The sequence below is a fragment of the Mytilus californianus genome, unplaced genomic scaffold, assembly GCF_021869535.1.
Source record: "Mytilus californianus isolate M0D057914Y unplaced genomic scaffold, xbMytCali1.0.p SCAF_4, whole genome shotgun sequence".
Classification (NCBI taxonomy): Eukaryota; Metazoa; Mollusca; class Bivalvia; order Mytilida; family Mytilidae; genus Mytilus; species Mytilus californianus.
Window position 1 is genome coordinate 54,539,988 of NW_026262690.1, and position 27,124 is coordinate 54,567,111.

General features: G+C 33.2%; 2 protein-coding genes across 2 annotated transcripts in view; one reads left to right on the plus strand and one right to left on the minus strand.

Moving 5' to 3' along the window:
* The window catches only part of LOC127738286 (mammalian ependymin-related protein 1-like), a 414,752-nt gene that overhangs the window by 244,442 nt on the left and 143,186 nt on the right, over positions 1–27,124 (minus strand). The window lies entirely within an intron of this gene.
* Positions 17,455–27,124, plus strand: part of LOC127736980 (uncharacterized) — a 28,376-nt gene continuing 18,706 nt past the window's right edge. The window contains exons 1-3 of the mRNA XM_052247538.1: positions 17,455–17,500; positions 22,756–24,026; positions 25,131–25,221. Coding sequence (XP_052103498.1) covers positions 17,455–17,500; positions 22,756–24,026; positions 25,131–25,221 — 1,408 coding nt within the window. The remainder of the gene's footprint in view (positions 17,501–22,755; positions 24,027–25,130; positions 25,222–27,124) is intronic.

The window sequence follows — 27,124 nt, forward strand, 5'->3', positions numbered from 1 at the left end:
CTGTGCCTGTCCCAAGTCAGGAGCCTGTAGTTCAGTGTTTCTCGTTGGTTCATGTCTGTCATGTTTGTTTTTCGTAAATGTTTTTGTTATAAATTAGGCCGTTAGTTTTCTTAATTGAATTGTTTCATATTTTTCATATCGGGGCCTTTTATAGCCGACCATACGGTATGAGTTTTTCTCATTGTTGAAGGCCGTATAGTTGCCTATAATTGCTTACATCCACTTCATTTGAACTTTGGTGGATAGTTGTCTCATTGGCAATCCTACCACACCTCCTTATTTTTATAATGAATAGACAATTCATATTTAGTGCAAAGTTGAATTTTATTTTTTATTTCATGAGTAGCATAAATTGAATTTTAAGTGCTAAATGTAATTTCGGTTTATATGATTTCATGTGCTCAGTTTTTTAAAAAGAGAATCCTAACGCGAGAGACAATTTCAAAGTATTATTAGTAATTGATGGACAGTAATTTATCAGTGAAACGATTGGTCAATGGACAATTGAGATTATTTAGAAATTGTGATAATTTTTACTTTTCGCGGCCCCCGTATTTTGAAATTGTCCAAGAACATAACGTCCATGCATACTATTGTACTTGTCCATTGATTGTCGACGTCGTATTGTCAGTGACGTCGCTGTGGGCGGAAGTACGTTGTATATAAAATGTAACGGCTGAACAGTTTTCTTTGTACATATTGCCTTAACTATCATCTATAAAAGTATGGGCTTTGACTCAATGTGAAAGCCGTCATTTCAAAAACTACAAAAATATGTTCTTTTATAACTGTCACTTATTACAGATATCTATTGATTTGTCTCACTGTTTGATATTTTGTTCATCCATTTTCGAATGACAATGAACTTTAAAATATGAGCCCACGCTTATAGTTAACCCTCTTGCTGTCGAGTTTTTTCTTGCTTTGTCGTGTAAAAAGATCTATATCATTTGATTAATTCTCATACTTATTGATTAACATATAATTATCTTCAGTTTACATATATATTTTTTTAGAAAATACTCCTTTTTTTCAATTTTTTGGCGAACGAATATGAATGACATACACTTTCAATCCCTGTTTCTACAATCGTTTTCCATATGGACCACTATGAGTATCCATCAATTAAATAGGAATGCTTTTGATATCTTGAATTACAAAATAGACACGAAGTAGAAAAATGATAATATTAGTGGCATGACTTCTGCAAAGACGACCTTAAAATGAGAGTAAACCTACAATCGCAAATCTTAATTAGGCTTAAATTCAAAATCAAAGAAAAGGGAAGACATCATACCTTATCTTGTTCTATTGTTTTCTTTCCTTTCTTCTGTTCTTTCAACATAATTTGTTCTCCTCCTTTCTTCTCTCGTTCCATAGTCTCTATTTCTTCCTGGATGAGTTTGTCAATTTCAGCTTGACTGCTTGATGATCCAGGGTTTATGTCATCTTTTGCCATGGCTTGTTCGCCAGCATCCTGTAGTTAGCATACAACAAATGATAATAATGATGTGTATGTGCACAAGCTCCAGCGACTCATTTAACAAAAAATCTTGCGAGTAAAAATTACTCGTAACTCGTGAACATTTCAGTATAACTTAACCCTTTCACTGCCAAACAAATTGTAAACAAACCCCTTCAGTGCCAAGGCTTTTTTTGATTGTCTTTACGTTTACGGAATTAACGTCGACGTCACAGTACAGCTTTGATAGCGCCAAAAGATTTTAATTGAAAATTGGCGGGAATTCCGGAGATTTTAATATTTCGATAGGTTACCTACTCTGTTGTAGGACATTCTGGTCCATGTTTGAGTAAGAGCAAACTAGATAAAGTAAAATCAAGCTTACAATTTGTAAAAAAAAATGAAATAAATTGTTTTATGTTTTATGTTCTCTATACATGATCAAATAATTGCACCAATTTATAAGCTTGACGTTTACTTCTTCTCTCACTTGAACAGGGACCCGAATGTCCTTCCACAGAGAAAGTAACATGTAGGAAAATCATTTACTCACGAGTCAAAAGTCGGTTATATGAAAAAGAACTATTGCAAATGGATTTGCCACTACTTATAAAAGAAAGCTTGTGATTATTCTTTATGAATAATTTCATTATATGAGCTTGGGATCATACAACATTCAAGACACATTTATCAAGAAAGATATTTTATTCATCAGCGTTACATCGTCTGCTGTGTTTCTTATAACATATTTTATGAACACCTTTATGACAGAGAACACATATATGTTTCGACCTTTTCCTACCACCAGGAACATTTCGCACCGAACATACACAACAATCTTTTTCTTTTCTTCCCGGCAATTTTCTCAAATGTTGGTTGTTTCTTTCATCATTCAAGACCCCAAGATTGGCAGGGTTTCTTGTCATATGATCTTCGGAAATTTCATCAATTAACAGTTGAATAAAATGGAGACGAGATTTAGCATTGTCGGAGTTCTGTTGATATAAAATAAATGCGTTTATTACCATCCTGTGTATAATGTTAAACACGATCTTCTTCCACATTTTTGTCGATTTTCGCCCGTCTTCGTAAAAACTAGTGAGCATGTCGTTCAAGTCAACGCCTCCCATATATTTATTATACCCAGTTATCATTTTAGGTTTTCGGTTTGCAACTAATTCTGCATTGTACCGGCTAGACAACAATTTGACATTTTTGCGCTTTTCTTTTTCCTTAAACGCACATACCAAAATTTCCTGCTGTCGCATGAACATACTCTGGGAAGCCCTTAAATTAGCCGATTTGATAAGGTTTGGTAACGGGCGATTACTACGCACAGTTCCAGTTGTATATGTGTGTAAGTTTAACAATCGTTTTGCTAAAGATAAAGAAGTGAAAAACGAGTCGCAAAACACATGGTACCATTTATTCAGTAAACCAGCAGCGCGAAGTAATGATGTAACAACATATGAACCTTGGGTCTCTCCTGCTGGAGTGGGATCATATCTTTTTCCTTTGTAAACATTAAAGTGAAAACAATACCCAGTAATGGCTTCTGTCAACATCCATAGTTTGACACCAAATTTAGCGTGCTTTGTCGGAATGTACTGTCGCAAAACTGTACGCGATTTGGTCCCGATTAAGGATTCATCAATAGACAGGTTTTGAGACGGAGAATAATGTGTTTTCGCTTTTAGGTTGAAATGGTCAACGATGGGTTTAAATTTTGCAATAGGATCATAACTTGGTGAATTTCTAGGCGCTATCTTTCTATTGTCAACAAGATTCAGGAATTTCAACAACAATTGGAAGCGATTTCTGGTGAAAACTTTCCGGAACCAAGGAGTTGACTGACTAGAATGTTTTTTGTTCCAGTATTCAGATATTGTCGCCTTTCTGATTAAGCCCATATTCAAAATCACAGCAACGAAGGCTTTAAACTCTATTAATGTTAATTTTCCTTTCTTACGCCAACCATGAACCCTGGATTTATTGCTGATATTGTGCTGATTTCTTGTAATAAAATTTCTAGCGTACCTGGATATGAAAAATAATGAGTTTTTAAATTCTTGACAACCGTATAATATTTATTCACTGCAATTGTAGTTTAAAATTTCACACTTGTTCAAAAAAATCTAAGGATTGTGTGTGGTTTTTTTTTCCTTCTCTTTTCTGTGGTGAGATAAGAAGGGACAAACTAATAGATGCGTAAACACATGCATGGACCGATCAAAAACCATATTTTATATCATATATTATAGTTAAGCTCAATAATCTTTTTGACGATGCAATACTGGACAATGCGTTTTCCCACGATAAATGCAATATTAATTTCATGATGAAATCGAGTGCATAGCACTGTGTTACTATAGCTCCGTCCCCCGTGTTTTGCTTTTCTTTGATATTTTTTTTTCTCTTGTATCCAAGTTGGCAACCCTTGATTTCTTATTTCTATTTAAATGTTCGGCCTTTTCTAACGTATGCCGCATTGATCTTAAACATTGGACACAGTAAAGTTTTTTGCTTTGAAATTTATTCCGTGCATTGTGTCGTTTTTAAAGGAACAAGGGCTTACACATACCTGTTTGTTTCTAAGACAAACTTCTTCATTAAATCCATTGTAAAAATCAGCATAAAATATGCAATGGGTCTGGAATTTCTTGGAGGCATTCTTTTAGGTCCAACATTTTGATCAAATTCTGTGTGATCCCGAATTTCAGGAGGATACACTCGAAACCAGGGATTAGGATCAGCCATTATTCGATAGATGCATTTATGGATGACGTCATAAGATCAATAACGTCATTTATTGAATATCGTACTTTTTGGCGTATTTTTCATTTTTCGCGTCTCTAAAAAAATTATTTGCATTTTATCTAAATCTTTCTTTGTAAAGGTATTTTGTTCTTATTTGATTAATTTCTATTTTATATTATAATGTATTTACATTTTTACTTGCATTTGTATATATTTTTTTTTTTAAGTAACTCCCTTGATGATAACTTTAGGAACGTAAGCCTAAAATGCATACCGCAAAAGTGCTGGAAAAAAGAGAGTGAATTTAAGACTCAATACATATAAAACGTACTTCCATAATATTTTTAAAGGAATCCTCACATGATTTTATTTTCATAATTTTCAAGAAAAAAGCTCGACTTCCGTATTTTTTAATATTAGAAAAAAACGCGCGAAAATTTAGAGACGGTAGAATTAATTGAAGCGCAAAAACGGCGACGTCATAGTACATTACGTATTTCATAACATCATTTGAATTGGCCGATGAATCGGCCCTTTGGCACTGAAAGGAGTCGTACTTTAGGCCGATGATCGGCCCTGTGGCACAGAACTCGTTAAGATCATTTTTGTCGTAAGAGTTTTTGTAAAAAGAGCCCTAGTCCTGTTTGGTATTCAACTAATTAACTAAAAAGGTCTGTAGTTTAAACATATCTTTAGAATCAATAAATAAATTCTCCAGAAATAAACAAATACGACAAATTATCCCCGGCTTAGTATATTTCTAGGATTTTGATTGGTTAACGCACGTCGTTACAAAACCCATAGCCCCTGGGTGTTGCTAACCCATATACCCGGACGTTGCTACCGATTTCACCGGGGAACTTCACGCGCGTTTTCCTAAATTCCATGGTTGTTCTTTGTGTAATATCGAATCCTGTAGATTATCCATAATATCTGTAATTAAATATTTAATCAACTAACGATTTTATCTTAATATGTCGATCATTTGCACTCATTTTAGTAAATGCATCACTTGGCTGCCACATTTTCAATGAATGGGACTACCGACCTAGCTATGCAAATGACCCACGTTGACGTCACACCGTCTATGATGTAACTCTCACAACATTGAGCGCCAAATTCGAGCCATTACCGTTTCTCTGTCTCTGGATTAAAAACGTCTTATATTTGACTACCTGTAGGGTTCTACCAAAGGTAGTACCCTACACCCCGTAAGAATTATTTCAAATTTCCAAATTTCAATCAATTTTTTTTAGATAATGAAAAAAAACGTTGTTTTCACGTTACACTTTGTACCCGAATTTCCCTAAAAATTGCCCGATTCGGACTAAGACCGGGGATAAATTCGTTATCTACGTTCGTATCCGTAGATATGGGTATTTTAACACCCTTCAGTACCCTATACACCCTTCGGCTGCGCCTCAGGGCGTACTGAGGTACTTCAGGGTGTTAAAATACCCATAACTACGGATATGAACGTAGATAACTTATAATATATACTGAATCTGCCGAGGAAGAAAAGTCTACATACTTTAGAGGTTTCCAAAATACGGAACACTTATCTCCGTATAAAGTTCGTAGGCTGGATTATGGGGATATTTTCTTTTATCTAGGAATGTTTTTCTTTTGTTTGAGATTCTTATATTGTCAAACCAGGCACAGGAGATGAGAGTGGCAACAGTTTACATTATATCTTGACATTAACTATAATGGATTAATAACTTCTTTTGGTTTGACGAAATTATATTTATACAGGATCTATACATAGCGAAAACTTTAGACAGTGTCAGAAATAATATGTCAAGATTGACAAAGTCTACAAAATTTTATATGTATATCAACTACCAACAATAACCTTCTTGCTCTTTTTGTTGACAGGTTTAGTGAAGATCTTATTCACACTCAACTGCTCCAGATCTGTCTTACTATCCATCATTTCAACTGGCATCTGACTTCCAATGACCTAAAACAGTTAAACTTTCGTTGGTACTATTGCTAATAGATGGTTGCTTAATATCCAGTGGCAAATATTTTATGCATATCCAGTATGAGAATATCTGGAATATGGTGACCATAGTGAATGTCAAATGTGTATTTACCATGGGAAAATAATGGCGATTGCGGATAAGTCATTTAGTTGGGACAAGTTCAGTTTAATGTTTGAAAAGCCAATAACGTGTATATATATTAGTAAGCTATTTGTCCAACAAAAAAAGCTTGACCAAACCCTTCTAAAGACAACTTATTTAAAATCAAAACCTAACATAAGTATGCTTAACATGTGATTTTATATTTTTCGCAAATGTATAACAAGGATCTGTTTGTCTTCACATAACCCTTGTAATGAAACTGGAAGTTATGTTGGTACTATTAGAAATAAATTGGTTTTTTTTGTTATTTAAGAGTGATTGAGGCTGAATTTCATTTCATCCTACAATGTAGCAAATATACCGATTTGCGTAAAAAATATACCAAGAAATATTATTGGTCTAGGCCATCAACTTTTAAGTTAATAGAAGTATTGTCTGGTGAAAACATAAAACAGCTTTGTAACTTTGGAAAATATATACATTTCTCTTTTAAATAAAGAAACAGTTTATAGTAAAGATATTTTGTATTTTTACATGAAACTTCTGATGTCACCTATTATTATTTATAAATATTGCAAATATGGTTTGTAATGTGCCATATGTATATACTATACAATGCTGTATTTGAATACATTGATGAACCGTAAGGCTTCAAGTTAAATAAAGAATTTGAATTTGAATTTGTATCATTTTTACATTTTTACCTTTGTTAATGCGCCTTTGGTATCTTTCGCCTCCCTTGTCAAAATAACATTTCATTGATTGTGTTCGTGAAAATCCGATTCTTTAGTTAAAGCCACTTATATCTTTGAATGACTGTTCCAAAATAGTTATTTCCCTTATAGAAAGTTTTTTTTTTCGCTTAAAAAAATGAGACTTGATGTATGAAATTTAAAAGAAGATGTTAATAGAGTGCTTTTCGGGACATTTGACTACTTTTTCAGCATTATATAAACATGCACATTAATTTTGTAAAGTAATTTTGACAAAAAAGATTCATTAAATTTGATGTTCGTTAACTTAGATTGTCTTACAATCACGTTGCTGCGCAATTTTATAACTTGGATCTATATAGGTTCAGTAAATTAGATTTTCCTCTCTTCCGTCTTCGTAAGAGTGTTGGTGAGTTTTTAAATATTTTATTCATCTATGAATCGACTTTTAAACAACACCTAACACTTTGCATATACGACAAGCATGATAGAAACAAATAGTTAATATCTGGATAGAAATCGTCAAGGAATATAATGAAAGTCACAAGTCACAATATATTCCTAATACATGTATGTACTTTTGTTTATTCAATACATAGATACTATATAGTTGATCTAACTATCCACTGTTAAATTTTGTGATCCTTCCATAAATGGGCAGTGTAAATCAAAAGACATTTATCTAGTGGTCAAAAAACGGTCCCTAACTATAAACAAGTTTCTATACAATGTGTCAAGCTCTAAATTGACCCGAGGTTTCAAAAAGTTCAGAAATTAATTTAGCAGGGAATGCCATTTATCACACATCTCCTTAGAATAAATAAATAAGCCGGCCTTGCAACAGGTAAAAATTAATATTCCGTCTGTAAAACAATCCTACACCCCATTCCACCCCCACCCAAAGAAAATCAAATGGTCGTCCGCTTATCAAGACGTTGTCCCTTTTTTGAAAGCTAGTAATGTAAATTTAGATGACCACAAACACTTCTGGAACTACTATTCTATTGCATTATCGCTTTTACTTGTTATATTAAGATAATTAAGGTTATGTGGCCTCCTGTTTTAATTTTCACATCGTTGTGTTATTCAATAACATAAAGTCCATTTTCACTGTATCAGAAAATCAAAAGTAATGAAAGTATAAATTACTTACACATAGATCTTCTGCTTCTTCTGTGAAATCACTGATATCACTGATATCTCCGAATTCTCCGAATTCATCACCACTATCTATGAGAACGAAGACACTGCAATCAGAATCGTATGCACTATTAGTTCTCTGAATTTTCCGACAAGGAAGAATATCATCCAAACTTTCGCTTGAAGACATTGTGCGGCTTTTCACAATGACGACCTCGTGAAAAGTGAAACGTCGCTAAAGGGGTCGTCAAGTAGAGCTGACAGTGACGTTCTCTCACAAAGGACAGTTTCCGGTATATGAGGTTCTTCTGAATAGACATTGCTGATACACACGTTGTTTGTGTTATATCTATCAAAGCTCCTTTGGAATAAAATATTATAGTTCTTTTTTTTTATGTTTATGTTTTTGGGTTTTTTTTGGTTATTGTTTTATATGTTTTTGTGTTTTATGTTTTGTTTTGTTTGATTTTGTTTTTATTGGGGGTTTTTGGTACAAATGTAGGAGACGGGTCCGTATAGTTATCATACATTTCAGAATAAAAGCTGGAGCGTGTTTTTTTATTCTTCAGTAGTGATCCAGAAGAGGTCCATTTCTGTTTGTTTGCATTTGGAAAATCTTCTGTTTCTCTTCTACCTCTTCCTTTTAAAAAGGTAGATTAGACGGCAGATGCACATAACAAACATGGCGTCGTTTAGTCTAAATGATATTAATAAATTTATAAATGCAGATATAATAGAATGTGAGCTGTGTGATAAACGTTTATGGTATGGGAGCCTTTTTATGACATCCCTGTAGGGGCGATAAACTGGACGAGGATACATATTTGCTTGCAATACTATTATATTTCTAAGACACGAGTTAAAACATAACAGTAGTTTTATAAAATATAATCACAAAATTGTCTATTTTTTATTTTCCTTCGGATATTCCAACTGGAAACAAATAATGAAAATATCCGACGAATTCACTGTTTCATCAAGAACATTTGTTTTTATAAATATTTTTTTGCTACTTAATAAAATTTTAGAGGCAAAGGAAAGGCCAATGAACGAAATATCTGTATCAGGAGAGAATCAAGTATATTCTCATAATCGGAGTTCTTTACTTGCAACCATATCAGTGTATTTGTCTCCTCGTGACTAAAAGCAAGATTTTCAACTGGAAAACAATCTTCACTGCTGTCTGATATTGCATAGCAGTTTTCACTCTCAAAACAACCATTTAAAACACAGGTCTGATCTATTAAAGTAGGGATGTACACAAAATGAAGAAAGTTTTGAGAGATAAGATTTATATAATATCTCTTGTTTTCTTTTTTCATTATAAAATCAATCCATTTTCCTTTTGGCAATTGTGATGAAATGACAATGTTTTCAACAGTTTCTGCTTGTTTTTTCTAATCATCACGTCAACATCTTTCCAAGTCTTTCAATGTAGGTGACCCAACTTGACTTTATGGCCAAGGTCTGTCAAACAAAATGTGTACTTCTTTTGTGCCCGATTTAAAATGGGGAGAACCCAACGTCTTATCAAATATTGCATATGGTCTGAAAATGTTTTGTGGTGAGACCTTATTGGAGCACTATTTATGATAAACATGCCTCAAGGATAACGAAAACTGAGGTAGATTTTGAAGGCATTTTTTCAATGATTATATTATCATCATATCTTGAGTTTAAATGCCTAGTAGCATTTGACTCTGTGTCCTGGTGATTGATTGACCCATCAACATTGCAGAAAGTCCTAGGCAATGAAATATATTGGCGAAAGTTCTGTAAAGGTTTGCCTGAATGCATAGAAAAGGCAATCCTTTTTAAACATCTGTTATAAAGCAGTTTTTCCTTATGTTCATGATTTACCTTCTTGACCCTTTGTTTCTGAATAGGAAGAGTAAATGTTTTAAGAACGTTTTTACGAACAGGGACAGTGACACTTGGTTCTTGGAGAATTCTTGATTTTATGAATGTGTTCATACTAACTTATCCCTATGTCGTGACATTAAATCATAATAGAGATTTCCAATAAAATGACATACGTACCTAACTCGACGTACGCACGTAACGGGACCGGTTATTGCTAACCTATTAATTTTGTTAAATGCGTCACTTAAGTTTTAACTAAGTACTCCTAAACTATTAAACCCATTCATGATAAATTTTATCAATATCAAGTATTTCTAAGATAATGAAAAACGAAAGAAATCATGATTTTTATATATCACGTGATTATTGAGATTCCCGCCAAAACTTCACTGTCATAAGACCACGTATATACACGTATCTTTACCTATCATACAATTGATTTGAGTCTTCTATCATGGTTTTGACCATGACTTTGTATTTCGATATACTTTGCAAATGAACCTTTTATTATTTAATATTTGACATGCTTTTATTTTTCGTTATCAGATTGGTGTCCCTTTTTCCTTTCGTCTCTTAATGTTTTATAATATTTAATTTCCGTGGGTATTTATTATTAGACAGAGATTTTTCTAGCAATTTCAGAAATATCGAATTCAAAGTGTTAGTCAGAATTTGTCTCTGTTAAAGTTGATAACTGGGATTACATCATACTTTATTAAGCATCATTTCAACCGTTCTTTTCTTCTGCAGTTAATCTTGTTTTTTTTTACAATCTCCGATTTTTTTCCCAGGGAAAACGTTCGACAAAGGGATGTGTATATTTAAAAAAATATTAATACAGTTCTTGTACTTATTGAAATTTTAATAGTTAACATACACTTTTCTTTCAAATGAAAGTCAACATTAAAAAAAAAGAATTTTGTAATCAATAATGATATATGTAAATAAATATGTATACCAATTCGTTATATAGATTGTAATTTGGAAGGTGTACTTGATTAGCAATTGATGACTAATCTGCATATAAACATTGACCGCTGTGGATAGTAAACTATCAATTTATAGTACATAGTAATTGGCTAAAAATGTCCTGTTCCCAAGTATCTCTGATTAAAAGTGGACGAGAATGCCAATTTATATACTTTTTGCATTGTTAAGACAACTATAATGCCACTCCAGTCTTTACAGTATTTTTCTTTTTAAAATGTACTTTTAATTAGTAAGGCTTGATATTGTCATAGTCGTTTTTTGGATTATGGATTCTAAAACTATCACACATTGATTGAGTTAAGCAAAACATTTTAGTTTCAATTTTTGTCTCGCCTTAGAGGTATATATTTATATATAAAAGTTCAACTCTACGACATATCCATGCATATGATTACCAGTGAAGGTGATACACGGCTGAAAACACATTTTATATTAATAATTTCTTTAAATATGTATATAATTATCAAAGGTACCAGGCTTATAATTTGATACGCCAAACGCGCGTTTCGTCTACATAAGACTCATCAGTGACGCTCAGATCAAAATAGTTAGAAAGCCAAACAAGTATAAAATTGAAGAGCATTGAGGACCAAAAATTCCATATGTTAACCAAGCTCTCTGAAGGAAGGGTTTTCCAGGTTGTTCTTATGTCGTGCTGTTGCACCACTGTCCCAGGCTTAGGGGGAGGGGGTTGAACACTCATTCCTTATGTGCCTGTCCCATGTCAGGAGCCTGTGATTCACTTGTTGACGTAGGTTCATATCTGTTATATTTGTTTTCCGTAAATTGTTTTGTTTTAAATCAGGCCGGTAGTTTTCTCAATTGAATTGTTTCATATTTTTCAAGTTGGTTCCTTTTATAGTCGACTATACGGTATGGATTTTTCTCATTGATGAAGGCCGTACGGTTGCCAATCATTGCTTACATCTACTTCATTTCTTATTGGCAATCATACCATATCTCCTAATTTTTTTATTTTTTTTTTAACTAGATACGTTTGATATTCTCAGATAATTTAACATGTAAGAATTAGCTTTCAGTACCTGTGGGTACTTTAAGATCGGTACTCTTTGTCTTTCATTATAAAAATGTAATTGTTCTAGGCTTAATTCAATAATGATTAGTTGAGCTATTTCCAACTGAATTTTACAGGTTTTTTCTTCTTATATTGTACTGTTACACCAGAGTGTTGAGCGCTGGTAAACGCGTTTAATCAGGCCAAATTCTATATTGGCTTTCCCAAGTCAGGAGCTTTCAATTCAGTGGATGTCGTTGGTTACTTTCTGTCATTTTGGGGATAATTTTACTCTTGTAAAAATGTTTATTTTCGTTTGAACTGTTTACATTTTTCAAAGTCAATGCCTTATATACTATTGTATCTGATAATACGGTATGAGTATTTGCTTATTGTTGACGACAGCACGAGCCACTGTAGTCGTAATTCACGCCATTTGGACTCTGTTTGATAGTTGGACGCTCCAAACGGATCTAGGTATATACATGTCGGAGTGTAATGAATAAATCGAAAATAGAATGCATGCTAAGCATACTAATGCTTTTGAAGAGAAAATTGTAAATATTTGTTGAACCGGGATAGACTGGCGGACGGACAGACAGAGTGCTTGCAATATGAGTGCAGGTACAATATTTTATCAGTGTATGTATCTAAGATGCTAGTGGTAAGGAAGTCTGGATCAAAACGGGTTAATATTTACTTGTTAAAAAATATTTTATACTATTTAGAATAATAATTGCATGCCTACTGGATATTAATACAATAGCAAGTCACAAGGATAAGGGAAGCTGTGAAACACCATTTTACAATAAAAACTAAGCTTTTTGATACAAAGAAACAAGGAGAAAAACCAAACAAATTATGCAACAAAACAAGTGTTGCTAGAATAGTAATATATGCACATAAAGCATGAAATATATAAACAGGTTTTTATTAGATATGGGATTGACTGGTAGCAGATTAGCCTCGATTACGGGTTCAATTATTTTGTTGGACCCCCTGATCGAATGATTTTAAAACTGGATTTTTCGGCTTCACCACCAAGCATGATGCATTCACGAGTAAGAGTAGGTGTTGGTTTAATCAAAGAAAGACAAGTGTGTCTTTGTATCGGGTACGCTTATTTACCTAGCATATAAAAATGCGCCTGTAAGTGTTGGTCATGTACAAAAAGGTATAATCATTTATCATTATCATTTCATCATCCTTAATATATATGTTATATTTGTCGCTGGATATAAGACAAGCATCAGTATCATCATCATCATAAGTATTATAGCTTGAGGCTAAATATTCGTCGTATTCATTATAGCTTGTAAGTATCGTAGCTTGAGGCTAAATTCTTATCATTTATGTCGAGAACTTATTTCACGCATGCATCTCTTTTCTACATAGTTTTTATAAATGTCCAAGTTAAAGCTTATAGAGATCATAGAAGTATGTTTATCAAATGATCATGTCTACTCACAATTAAAACAGTTAGAAAGGGATTGACTCGTCCGACTAAAACGAAGCACAAAAACAGCAATTACTAGTATTTCCAAATAAACTCCATGTACCGATCTTAGAGTATATATTCACAGCTACTGAACACTATCTTAAAAACAACTACTACTAATAAATACAGAATAATTATCCAGTTTAGAATATTAATCAATTATTTCGTACTGTTACACCACTGTATTAGGTAAGTGGGCCCGTTAACATGTTTAACCCTGCCACATTATGTATGGATGTGACTGTCCCAAGTAAGGAGCCTGTAATTCAGTGGTTATCGTTTGTTGCTGTGCTTTCGTTCATTTTTTTGTACATTATTTAGGCCGTTAGTTTTATACTTGTAGTTGTTTTACATTTATCATTTTGTGGCCTCTTATAGCTGACTACTCGGTATGAGCTTTGCTCATTGTTGAAGGTCGTACGGTGGCCTATAGTTGTTAATTTCTCTGTCATTTGGTCTCTTGTGAAGAGTTGTCGAATTGGCAATCATACTACATCTTCTTTTTTGTACACTTCACAAATTAAGTAAAAAAGTACATAAACCTGTCCTAAGTCAGGAATCGGATTACAGTAGTTGTCGTCTGTTTATGTAGTTCATACGTTTTTATATTATAGATTAGACCGTTGGTTTTTCCGTTTGAATGGTTTTACACTAGTAATTTTTTGGGGCCCTTTATAGCTTGCTGTTCGGTGTGAGCCAATGCTCCGTGTTGAAGGCCGTACCTTGACCTATAATGGTTTACTTTATAAATTGTAACTTGGATGGAGAGTTGTCTCATTGGCACTCATACCACATCTTCCTATATCTATAAACACTAGAAAAGCAAGACCTTGTGTCATGCCAAAAGCACAGAGTGCCTGTAGGACCATTAGTGTTCATAACTGTATAGCAGATTATATGTAGTTTCTATAAAATGTAATGATAATTTATCAGTAAAAGATACATGATTATTTGTTAGTGGAATTATATATAGCTAGATAAATGAATATTTATATTAAAATAAACATCAGAAACGAGAATATGTGTCCATTAGATTTCACGCCAGTATCACATTTCCGTTTTGAGTGAGCTCTAAATCTAGGAAAAAATCCAATTCAGTTTGTAGTCTTAAACTTTTAAATCTCGTGCGAGATGTCTAAATTAATGTTCAAACATTGTTGTTTTTAAAACGTATTTATCAAAGTCAAACGACAATCATTTAATTTTTTTTTGGTGCCATACAATTTGTGATTATAGCCGGACCCAAGATATTCGAATGAGGGCATAGTTCCCGATAATTGAATTTATACTGCCGAGCGGAGCAACGCGAAAAAGAATTAGACGATTTTATACTAAACATTCGTATAGATAACATGGAAAACGTGAGATTTTCCAAATTATTTAGCGATCGAAAGGGGGGAGTACGCCCTCTACCCCTGTATCTGTGAATGCACGTTTAGGTATACATGGATAAAAACCTCGTCCCATGCATTATTATAGTTGAAGACTAAAAAATACTATTTGATAAATGTATCAATGATATAAATTTCTGTCAAATTATCCTGAATTAAATTATAGAAAAATTTATTTTTTTTAAGTTAGTCGCGTACACCTTTTACATTCGGGTGTGTTGGAATCTACTTTTTAAACGTTAAAACTTATAAAAACAAAAAAAAAGAGATAAACTTCTCGCTTCGAATTTCATTATTTTAATATTTTCATGCTAAATGTTTATTTGATAGTTTTTAAAATTCACAATTTGAGAAGAACTGAAATATGGGTCAAGTGAAATGACAAGAAATGATGGGTGTATTTGATTACAAGTTGATAGCTTAAGTATTCCATTAAAATATTTTTGTCAATAAAATCATTCAAAATTTAATGACAAAATATTTAAAGATTAAAAAAAGTAGTTGGGATTGATTTTTACATTAGGTCTATATCAGCAAAAAATGCGTGTTCAAAAAGCAAAAAGTGCATGCAGTGTATGCTCCCCTCCGTCATGCTTCAATGCAATAGGACGAAATACGTTGAGTTAGGTCGGTAATGTCGAGTAAAGTCATTTTATTGGAAATCTCTAATATGTTGTACCTATAGCTTTCAGTGATCAGTGGTATAAGACCTCTATTATTGTTGATATTGCAATCAAACATTTTACTATCTAGTATTTTTTTCAGATATTGAGAACACATTTCCTTATCAAGTTTCTGAATAGATTTTGAAATTCTTTGTTTTTATCTATTTCATCTTTGTTTTTACCTAATTGAACTTGAACATTATTTTGTAGGGAAGCTCTTTATGGGAGGTAAACAGACATGGTATCAAGAAGATCAGGAGAGTAGAACTGTCTTGTTTCTTTGACTATAGGAATCAACATCAAACTTTGTTTTTCCATACGTGCCAGGCACCGGGAAATGAAATCACCCAAGAAAGTCCCTTAGAATATTCTGATTTTAATTTGCAAAAAATGTTGTATGTCTTTGCATCTCCCACCATGACCATGTATTTGTTTTGACTTGGAACATCAAATATTGAATTATTTTTTCAATTTTGTGTTTAACCGTCTCTGTATTATCACAGGGCTCATTTAATACACCAAGATACACAATGTTTGCCCTTTCTGTATGGGGTTCTTTGAATTTGGATAAATGACATTTCATATTTGGAATCAGCAAGTCACTGTTTTCAATTGACTACTTTTTTCAAAATGTACTGAAAAATGCATTCGTCAAGAGATGAAACTTCAGCTTTCTCTGTGTCATTCAGTGCAAAAGATAAGGTACTTACACTAGAAGTGTCCATAATTACATTTGTATGCAATAAATCCCTTGAATTATGAGATCTAACAAAGCTGATGATTTTGGTTGAACTGCTTGATAGGAAGTTGCATGAATCCCCCTGTTTTGAGAACCAACAGAAACAACTGCATTGGGTTGGCCAAAATCAATGTTGTCAATTGAAACTAAGGTAAAAGAATTTACATTAAGGTCATCTATGAATGTAGTCATGTTTTTACGATTAACTCTTGAATCTATATAGTCACGTGATTTATTTTTTAAGCAAACAATGCCGAAAGAGTTTTAATATTAAGTGTAGATGAAAGTTTAGCTGACACACTGTATGTATCAACAGTATCAGCTAGCAAAAAATGTGTAGTGGATTAGCAACATTCTCCATTGCTAACTTAGTTGATAGTATGGCATATAGAAAAAAGGGTTCTAAGGACTCTACTATTGTAATGACAAGATTGCTTTTCCTCAAAATGAGACGGGGAAAAGATTTCAAAGTATTCCATTCATTTTTACTTTGAGAAACAAGAAAAAGAAAGTCCATAGAAAAGGATCAATAGACTTTGAAATTGAAAAAAAATGATTTTTGATAGTTCAGAATTCTCAAAACATTGTTTGAATTTTTTTTTTTTTTTTTGGTTTTGTGTGACTTGGATGGAGAGTTGTTTCATTGGCACTCATACCACATCTTCTTATATCTATTTGGTACCGCTTGCTGATGTCAAATATAACTTTGTGGTAACCATTTGAAGGAATACTGTCTGTGTCACGAGCTATAGAGTTATCCAACAAAGAAGACTATTGTACTCTCTTACTGGTTCGTCTTTGCCAGCATATATCGTGAAGCATGCTAGCAAGATCCTTTTCTGAGTAAACGAGTTCCTTTGCCTTTGTCAATATAACCATTTCTGCTGACAACATGAAAACTTATAATTTCAAAGAAAGTATTTTCTATTTTCTTCCGTAACCATTTTCGGTCTTTTTCAAAATCGGGGCTCCCCTTTAGTGCAGTGAATTTTTATGCACGTTTTAAAATATTCTAAGAGGTCACAAAGGAAAACTGGCGAATCTGAAAATAATTTTGTCACCAGATATAAAAACGTTTCAGTTAGAGCAAGTGTTTCAATATCTGTGCTATCAAAGGATATTTGTTCCGAGATGGAATCTTGGAACTCTGATATTAGGAAGGACAAGGACAGTACTGGTATGTTGTCAGACAATTGGTCACTTTCGTTTGTGTGACCTTTATCGAATCACAGGTCATTACAATCTTCTGAAAAGATCTTCTACATTTACTGCAAATTTTACTTTCGTTTGTCAAATTTTTAAACCAGAACTCTCCATTTTGATAGAAGTATTGTTGCAACAAATTAAAGATTGTGATAGAAAAGACTCTTGATTTCGAGAGAAGCAAAACACCACAACTAGGGACTGCATATCTATAATTTTGATCTTTGAATTTTATTACAGTTTGTCATTTTTCATAGTGGTGATTTCATTGATTCATTATTGCTATCGGGCACTTCACGTTCTGTAGGAATAAGATCCTAAGTCCCAACTAAATTGATGAAAATATTTAAGTCGGAAATATAAGCATAGCGGACCGAAACGCTTTCACACATGTGACATTTCTCTTTTTTGGGCTTTTTATGTGGAGTTGGGCCATTATTGTAGTGTTTATCTAAAGCAATATAAAAGGCGTTACACAAACAATCAAGAGGTTTTATTTGAACGAACAAGGGTTATGTCAAAGAACGTCTCGGCCTTTTTCTAAAAAAAAAAAGTTCATCGGAAGATACCAAGACCAAGACCTTGTTGATAAATATTCCGTATCAACTTTACAAATAAAACGTGATGGTCTTGAAGTATAGATTTTAGGTACTGACGTCATCTTAATTGCGTGTTATAGTGTTCTTTAATTTGTCTTTGCAAATTATTAACCTTTACAGTTTAGTCCATTTTTTGTAATATCCTTTTGGCGTGGCTTGGTACTTATACATCCCGCCATTATGTTATTGGGCTATGGTCATTTTTTGTATACTTGTCATTCATTTTTGCTTATGTGCTTTGCCTATATGCCATTTTGATTTTTTTTTGTTAAAATATTTGTTTGTTTTTATAGTGATTAAGATTATAACTGCTGACTTTCCGTATTGAATTTTCCTTGGAGTTCGGTATTTTCGTTGTTTTACTTTATATTATAGTTATTTTTTAAAAACCTGAGATAGTCCTCTGTAGAGTTTATATTATGGCGACATCGAAACGCATTTTCAGTGGCGCATTTACAACAATCTCGCCTTTGTCCCTATTTTGTTCCATTTTTTAGGTGTCATGAAGCTTGTACATAGATTTATGAAAAGCCTTGTCATTCAAAGAAAAGGTTGATGAACACTGAACGAAAATAAAATAAAAGATTACTTCAGAACTCAAAACTGAAATGATTCAAAACAGGAAAACCAACGGTCTAATCTATATAAAAAACGAGAAACGACAAACAATTATGAACCACATCAACAAACGACAACCACTCAACATCAGATTCCTAGCATGAAATCAACCACAAAGTGTCCTACATGAAGATGAACTATTCTTTTCAATAAGATTATTATAATTTTCTACGGGAAAATAATTCAATTGCAAGTTGGTCTTTACAAAAAAAGTATATTTTCTGTCATTGACAGAATTGTTTCTTTTAACTTTTATAAACTTATTCTAAAAGGTTACCAAATCAACACTGTAATTAAATCTTTGAATATTGTTTTATAGGTATAAATATTGATTTTGTTAACAGTAAATTTAAACCATACTAAATATTATTGTTATACACATATGTACTTTCACGGTACTACAATCTGTCGATACCTATATTTTGGCATTGCACATGGTCGTGTTTATCTCTGAGTGTTAATGAAGTCTTTAAACTAAATCTATTGAATGTTGGATGTGTACTGATTGATGTTTTAGTCTTAGATAAATGTTTTCTTTTTCATTAGTTGTTATTGGCTTTGAACTAGCTGCCAGTAACTGCGAGTACTCTCAGCTCTGTACTTAATATCATTTTTGTTGTTAGAGATGAGGGATGAATAAAAACCCTGCCACGTCCAGTCTGTTTCTGTTTGATGTTTTTCTGCTTTGTATCGATCTGACCTTTTTCAACTGATTTTTTATAGTTTGTTCTGATGTTGTGCTGTTACACCACTGTCCCAGGTTAGGGAAGGGTTGAACGCTCACAAACATTTTTAAACCCGCAACATTCTTTATGTGCCTGTCCCAAGTCAGGAGCCTGTAGTTCAGTGGTTGTTGTTGGTTTATGTCTGTCATATTTGTTTTTCATATATTGTTTTGTTATAAATTAGGTCTTTCGTTTTCTCTATATATTCCTGCTGCCCCTCCCCCTCCTCCTTTTGTAGTTTACAGTTGATAATGAAAATTCAATCATTTACTATTTCTTATGTAAATATACTGTAAATAAAAGCTAAATATCTGACAAAGGAAATCATATTTATGATGTCATTTTCTGCATAATCATCTCTAAGTTGGCATGATCTCTCAGACTAGTTAAATGCTCAACATCATTTTCGAATAAAGCTGTAGGTAATCATTTGCACGGGGTGAATTGCTTGCAGATAGTCGAATATTTATTTTTTTCGGCGAAGGATTTCAGAGAAACTAAGGCGACACCAGACTGTTACGGTTTCGATATTAGGTCGTTTTTACAACAACAAAAAAGGGGAATAGTTCATAGAGAACTAAAATTATAGAGACGTTATTTTCTTACACGGATTGAATAAACGGGTATATTCTGAAAACATTCAGGATACTAAAACTATATAAGTAGATGTGAAAACATGTTTTAAATTGTCTCAATATGATGTAATAGAATCAATCTTTATTCAGAATTGCGTAGTAGTTTCGGATAGGAAAATTCTGTTTTATTTAATCCTATACTATTACTATAGACAAAGTCCTAAAAAAAAGATTGATGGAAAATTAAGGTCACAATATATACCACTTGTACCATTTTAATGGCTAGGAAGAGTTTTCTTTTGATTTTCTCGCTCCACCCATTCTTAACCATTTAAAATGGTGCTTCCCTCTATTAGTAAAGGCGGATCTTGGATTTTCAATTACGAAACCAGGGGTGGAGGTAAATATCCATAATGTTTACGGACAAACGATATGGACTGTGAAAGTTTTTACGGAACTGAGAACACGATTTTCAACACTGTGGTGGTGCAAAAATTCTATGAAAGTATATCACTGTTCTTTTTTTTTCCTTACATATATATTGTCTTCAAAGGTGAAAACTATATGATAAAGGTTTGTTGAAATCTAAAATGGAGGTAATGAATTATTTCTAACGGTATTTATCATAAGTATTGGAAAGAAAGTTGATAGACGAAGAGGCTTCATCCAAACAAAAAGTGGGCTCCATATAAACTTATTCTAAAAAGTTACCAATTCAACACTGTTATTAGATCTTTGAATTTTGTTTTTATTGGTATAAATATTGATTTTGTTATCAGTAAGTTTAAACCATACTGAATATTATTGTTATACAAATATGTACTTTCACGGTATTCTACAATCTGTCGATACCCATATTTTGGCATTGCACAAGGAAAAATGAGAAATTTTAAATAATTTTGAGATTGTCTTTCGCCGAATTAACATGCAGTTCCTTCTCAATAAGCACCAGTTTCAAGAATTATCATCCAATGTTAAACAGTTTAACAATACATTATGATTCTCCAATATATCCAAGTTGTATGCAAAATCTTACAGAAATCTGTGACAGGACCTATCTAGGGTTCCTTGTCCTTAGGTCCGATACTTAAGTCAAATGGTGCGTTATTGCCAATCTCTTAGATTTGTACGCAAGAGCATATGGAGCTACAGACTGTTACATGTCCGGTATTTTACAAGTTTGACAATATTTGTATATTCCGAAGACATACTGACTATTTTACGGAGGGAACAAGCCTAGTGGAACTACAGCTGAAAATCCCCAAAAATATTTAAAGTGAAATTATTTACAACTTTTCTGGCTATTTTCAACCAAATGTATCTCGAAAAAATATTTAAAAATGCTATTTACTGAATTGATCCAACTTTCCGGATAGACAACTTCTGTTTATATGGTCGTTCACCTAGAAAGATGACCGAATAACATTTCTGACCAATGCAAACTATATTTCTGGGTTAATGTGTCAAATTCGCACCTGCCATATATTTAAATAAAATAAATATTTTTCATAGAACTTGTCAAATAAGAGTATAAGCACATAAAACATTCCAAATAAAAGTTTAAAACAACAATGAATGTTAACCTTAAGGCTTATCCTGTTTTATTCAGTTAGTACCTTCCGGTTCTTTTTTAGATACCTATCATATATATATATAATCTAGAAAACCATTTTTTCAGTACACATGCACGGATGAATTATAAAAACAATGCCCTAATTTGTCAAAAGACAATACTTAAGGCCGAAAGCAAAAAAAAATACTTAATTTTATTATTGTAAAGTTGGAAAACGTGTAGCAAATTTTCAAGTTTTGTCCTAGTTTCATACTTAATAAATTTCTTTTCCTATAAAATGAAAATTGAAACCAAGTTTAAGATATGAACATTTATCTAATGGATATCATTTTCGGAGTCTTTTATATCTGACTATACGGTGTGGACTTTGCTCATTGTGTATCATTTGGTCTCGTGTGGAGAGTTGTCTCATTGACAATCATACCACATCTTCTTTTTATATTTACTTCAACTTCCCTTATCCATGCAGTATTTATGTGCATTAATCGGAACAGAAATTTGACATATTCAAAAATTTGTTAACAAGTTTTAGCCAAAACGCCCTTTTAATTTTATGCAATAGTTTGTTTGATTAACAAGATATTTGGAATTTTCCTTTTTGTCAATTGGGAAATCGAACTTTAATTTAGATATGATATACTCTTTAGCTGTTGCATATGCATTGCTGTCAATGATGCGATTAAACATTTTTAAAGGATGACTCATTGTGTGAATGGGAGGATACGGGATATTCGTCAATGAGACAGCGGCCTAACAACAACATAACCACAATAGACATCGAGAAAGACCTTCATGTTTTATTTTTGAGATTTGCATAGATATTACTGACAAAAATCCTTCAGTCTTAAAAATGCATCGCATCGCAAAGATGGTCTTTTGCATTTAACAGCATTCGAAGATTGACAAACATGTAAAGCAAATTTTGTCAAGTAACAAAATATAACTAGACTTTTTTTCTACAAAACATTTACTAATTCAAATCAATCGCTTTAAACAAAACACAAATATGACCACAATGTAAATAGTAACAGTAATAGATGAATTATTGATATTTCGAAATATTGTATTTGTCTTTTTTCTGTTTCGTTAGAATTTTAGAAATGATATATTTTTAGTTTGAAAATATTCATAAATTCCAGCTCCCGACAATGAAGGCACTGAGTTTATCATTGCGTACATGGAAAACATTGCTGTTGATTATGAAATAGAATTATTCATCACCACTACGAGAACGAGTACGGTGAATGTCCAGGTAACGGCACCAAAATATTCTTCTTCAATCAATGAACAGTTTACAGTTACTGCGGGAACAGTAAGACAGTTGTTCTTTAACCCTAGTCTCCGTATGTCGGGTTCTAGTTCTTCAAGCAAAGGTATTCTTGTATCAGCTAGTGATGAAGTTGTTATTTACGGTGTAAATAAGGAGAAATTTTCGAATGACGCATTTCTTGGAGTTCCAACGGATGTTTTAGGTACGGAGTATTACGCCGTCACGTGGTACCCAGCATCTCAACAGTGTGAACTAGCGGTTGCAGGTGTCATCGATAACACTGTTGTGTCATTTACCTTTCCAGCTAGTATGAGTAGTTCAGTTACTTATGATGGAGTGAGCTATTCAGGAGGAAGCACACTAACCGCTACAATAAACCAGTTTGACACTATACAGGTGGTAAACAGTAATGGAGATTTGACAGGCACGTATATACACTCCGATAAAAAGATAGCTGCTTTTAGTGGAAACAAGAAAACAACAATTGGAACTGGGGGTAGTTCGGACCACCTCGTAGAACAGCTTACACCAGTAAGCACATGGGGAAAGAATTTCGTTACTGTCCCAATACCACTGAGGACAACAGGAGACTATTTCAAGTACATCGCTAATGAAGCAGGAACAACCGTGACAATTTCTGGTGGATTTAGTGAAACGTTTACATTAGCTAACGCCGGTGACTTTGAGGAAAGACTTATTCCGTCTACTGCTTATTGTTATGTGACAGCTGACAAAGCTATTAAAGTTGTCCAATTCTGTCTTAGTCAACAATCCAGTAACGAATTATCCGATCCAATGATGATGATTATTCCTCCTGTTGAACAGTATGGTGCCGATTACACGTTTGCTACTCCAAGGTATTCACAGGGTTCATATAATAACTACTTTATGTTTGTTGTAAAAAAAGCAGAAAAGGACGGACTACTAGTAGACGGAGCAGCATTTTCCTCAGCCACAATTTACAATGATATCAGTGTTGGCGGAACAGAGTACGTTGCTGGTTATATTTCTGTATCAGATGGTTCACACACAATTCGCCACCAGTCTACAATCTCAATTTTTGGAGGATACTTATATGGACAGGCAAATTATGAAACATACGGATTTACGACTGGTATGAGACTGGCACCCATAAATACGGTATGTAAAGTACATCTGTGATATTTGTTTTTTATCATACCATAGGTTTAGTATTTGTTTTGCTTTAAGGGACAACTATTTGATATTCTGGGGGTTGGGGGCAGGAGAATTTTGTAAATGAATATCTTGGTAAAAAACTTTTCCCAAAACAGAATGAACATTATTAACAATACTGTGCCCAACAAAATGCAGGAAAAACATGTATACACAATATATGTACATTGTAGGAAAATATAAAAGTTATTTGTACGAGCTTTAGAAACAGGACAAAATCGAGGCTCGCCGAGCTTTTCTCTTGATTCGTGGCTAGCACAAATAACTTATATATTTCCGAAAATGTACATTTAGTGTGTTTATAATGCAATTTACAGCCGGCACTAATCATAAAAGTTGACTGATTTTTTTTTTCAAAGAAATTGACATAGTTAAAGGCGAACCGCGAAAAGGACCCCAAAATGAACTGTCATGCAAAAAGAAATATTCACAATAACGTTCGCTCAACACGGAAGCATAATAACAAAATTCTTTATTTGCACAAGTATAGATAAAGCAAAAGTGAATTTCTATACCTGTTATTTTTGTAATAGTTGATTGCAGGATAAATAAATAAACGCGCGGCTAAAATGTGCCAGAGAAAAAAAGCGATGCTCAAAAAGGGTGAAAATAAATATTCCATCAGAAAAAAATCCTCTTATAACTTTAAACTTTTAATCCATTAGCATACATAGTTACATTATAAATTTTTGTATATAATAACTTTTATGAACCGAGTCAACAGAAATGGTCTCGTTCAACATAAATTTATAAAATTTAATTTTTGATGTGACACATCTTCTGATTGGCTGAAAGTTTTTGTCTTTCAGCTCATAGACATAATTTTGTCATGTGACCGTGACGTCATCAACGTTTTTTTCATAATTTACTCCTTAAAAACGGTATTTGAATTAAATTATAAGGAATGACTAATATTTTTTCTGTCTATTCACTATTGATGTTATTTCGTCATAGACAAAAAAAAATATTACAGTCATTCCTTAAATGCAGCCAATGAAACAAGTCCCCACCGGAGACCACATGACGTAGAAGTTATTTATATTTCTCCAGGTTTGCGTACCAACAACAAATGTTATGGGTGATGGTTACGACAATGACTGTGACGGACTAATCGATGAGGAAATATGCAATAACGGAGCAGGTTAGTTAACTATAAATAGTTACTGTTGTTCTGGGGGATTATTCAGTTCCTTTTAAAAACCGTCTTGGAAAGACTATTCAACCTCCTTATAAAAACAAGCCCTCTACTCTCGAAGGGTAAACTATACAGTCTTTCCTCCTGATACTGCAGAAACAAATAAATAAATTGATTACAGTTTCGTTTGAACCATACATATTTTTTTTATCGATTTATCATGATAATAAATATTATGCTTGGTTAAAAAAATGGTAAGTATTAAAATAACGTTATTGTTAATTGTCGGTTTTTTTTCTTTGAGCACTGTGATTGAGTTTTAAGTCCTTCTTTTAGCACATGCAGTGTTTGATTTTGAGTCTCTTCTTTGAGCACTATGATTGATTTTTAAGCCTCTTCTTTTAGCACATGAAGTGATTGATTTTGAGTCTCTTCTTTATATATTGTGATTGAGTTTTAAGCCTCTTCTTTTAACACATGAAGTGTTTGATTTTGAGTCTCTTCTTTGAGCATTGTGATTGAGTTTTAAGCCTCTTCTTTTAGCACATGAAGTGTTTGATTTTAAGTCTCTTCTTTGAGCACTGTGATCGATTTTTAAGCTTCTTCTTTTAGCACAGTGTTTGACTATGAATTTCTTCTTTTAGCACATGCACTGTTTGATTTTGAGTCTTTTCTTTGAGCACTGTGATTGAGTTTTAAGCTTCTTCTTTTAGCACAGTGTTTGACTTTGAGTCTCTTCTTTGAGCACTGTGATTGATTTGTAATCCTCTTCTTTGAGCACTGTGATTGATTTCTAATCCTCTTCTTTTAGCACAGTGATTGATTTTGAGTCTTTTCTTTGAGCACTGTAATTGATTTTGAGCCGATAATAGCTTTTTATTGTCTCGCCTTGACGGAGTCAAAAAGCGAGACATAGGTATGCTGTTTCCGGCGTCGGCGACGGCGACGGCGACGGCGGCGTCAACAATGTATTAGTTTGTGATTAGGTCTAGCTCATGGTGAACCACTAGTGGTAGGTCAATGATATTTGGTATGCAGTTGTATTAGCATTGGCACATTTCATTACCATGGAGATTATTTGGCCCCGCCCCCTCAGTCAAGGTCTAATGACTTTGAAACTTTTCATAGTTTACATGTATTAGTTTGTGATTAGGTCAATTTATGGGGAACCACTAGTGGTAGATCAATGATATTTGGTATGCAGTTGTATGAGCATTGGCATATCTCATTTCCATGGAGATTATTTGGCTCCGCCCCTTAGTCATGGTCTATAGACTTTGAAAATTTTGCAAAGTTAACATGTATTAGTTTGTGATTAGGTCAGTTCAAGGGGAGCCATTAGTGGTAGGCCAATCTTAATTGGTGTTCAGTTGTATAAGCATTAGCACATCTCATTTCCATGGAGAATATTTGGCCCCGCCCCCTCAGTCATGGTCTATTTACTTTGAAACTTTTGCTTAGTTTACATGTATTAGTTTGTGATTAGATCAGTTTAAGATGAACTGCTAATGTTAAGTCAATGATATTTGGTATGCAAATTTATTGGCATTTGCAAGTATCGTTTCCATGGAGATTATATAGCCCCACCCCTGATCATGGTTCATTGACTTTGAAACTTGTACATAGTTTACAAGTTAACGTTTGTGTTAAGGTTTGTTTAAAGGGAACGACTTATAATAAGTCAATGGTATTTGGTATGCAGTTGTATTAGCATTGGCACATCTCAGTCCATGGAGATTGTTTTGCCATGTACCTTCAATCATGGTTCATCGACTTTGAATATTTGCATAACTTACATGTTAAAGTATTGCTATTTTAATTTCAACATTTGCATTATCAAAATTACAAAAAGGCGAGACATATCTCTGTGATAACAGTTTATATTGAATGTGTTTACCCTTTCATACAG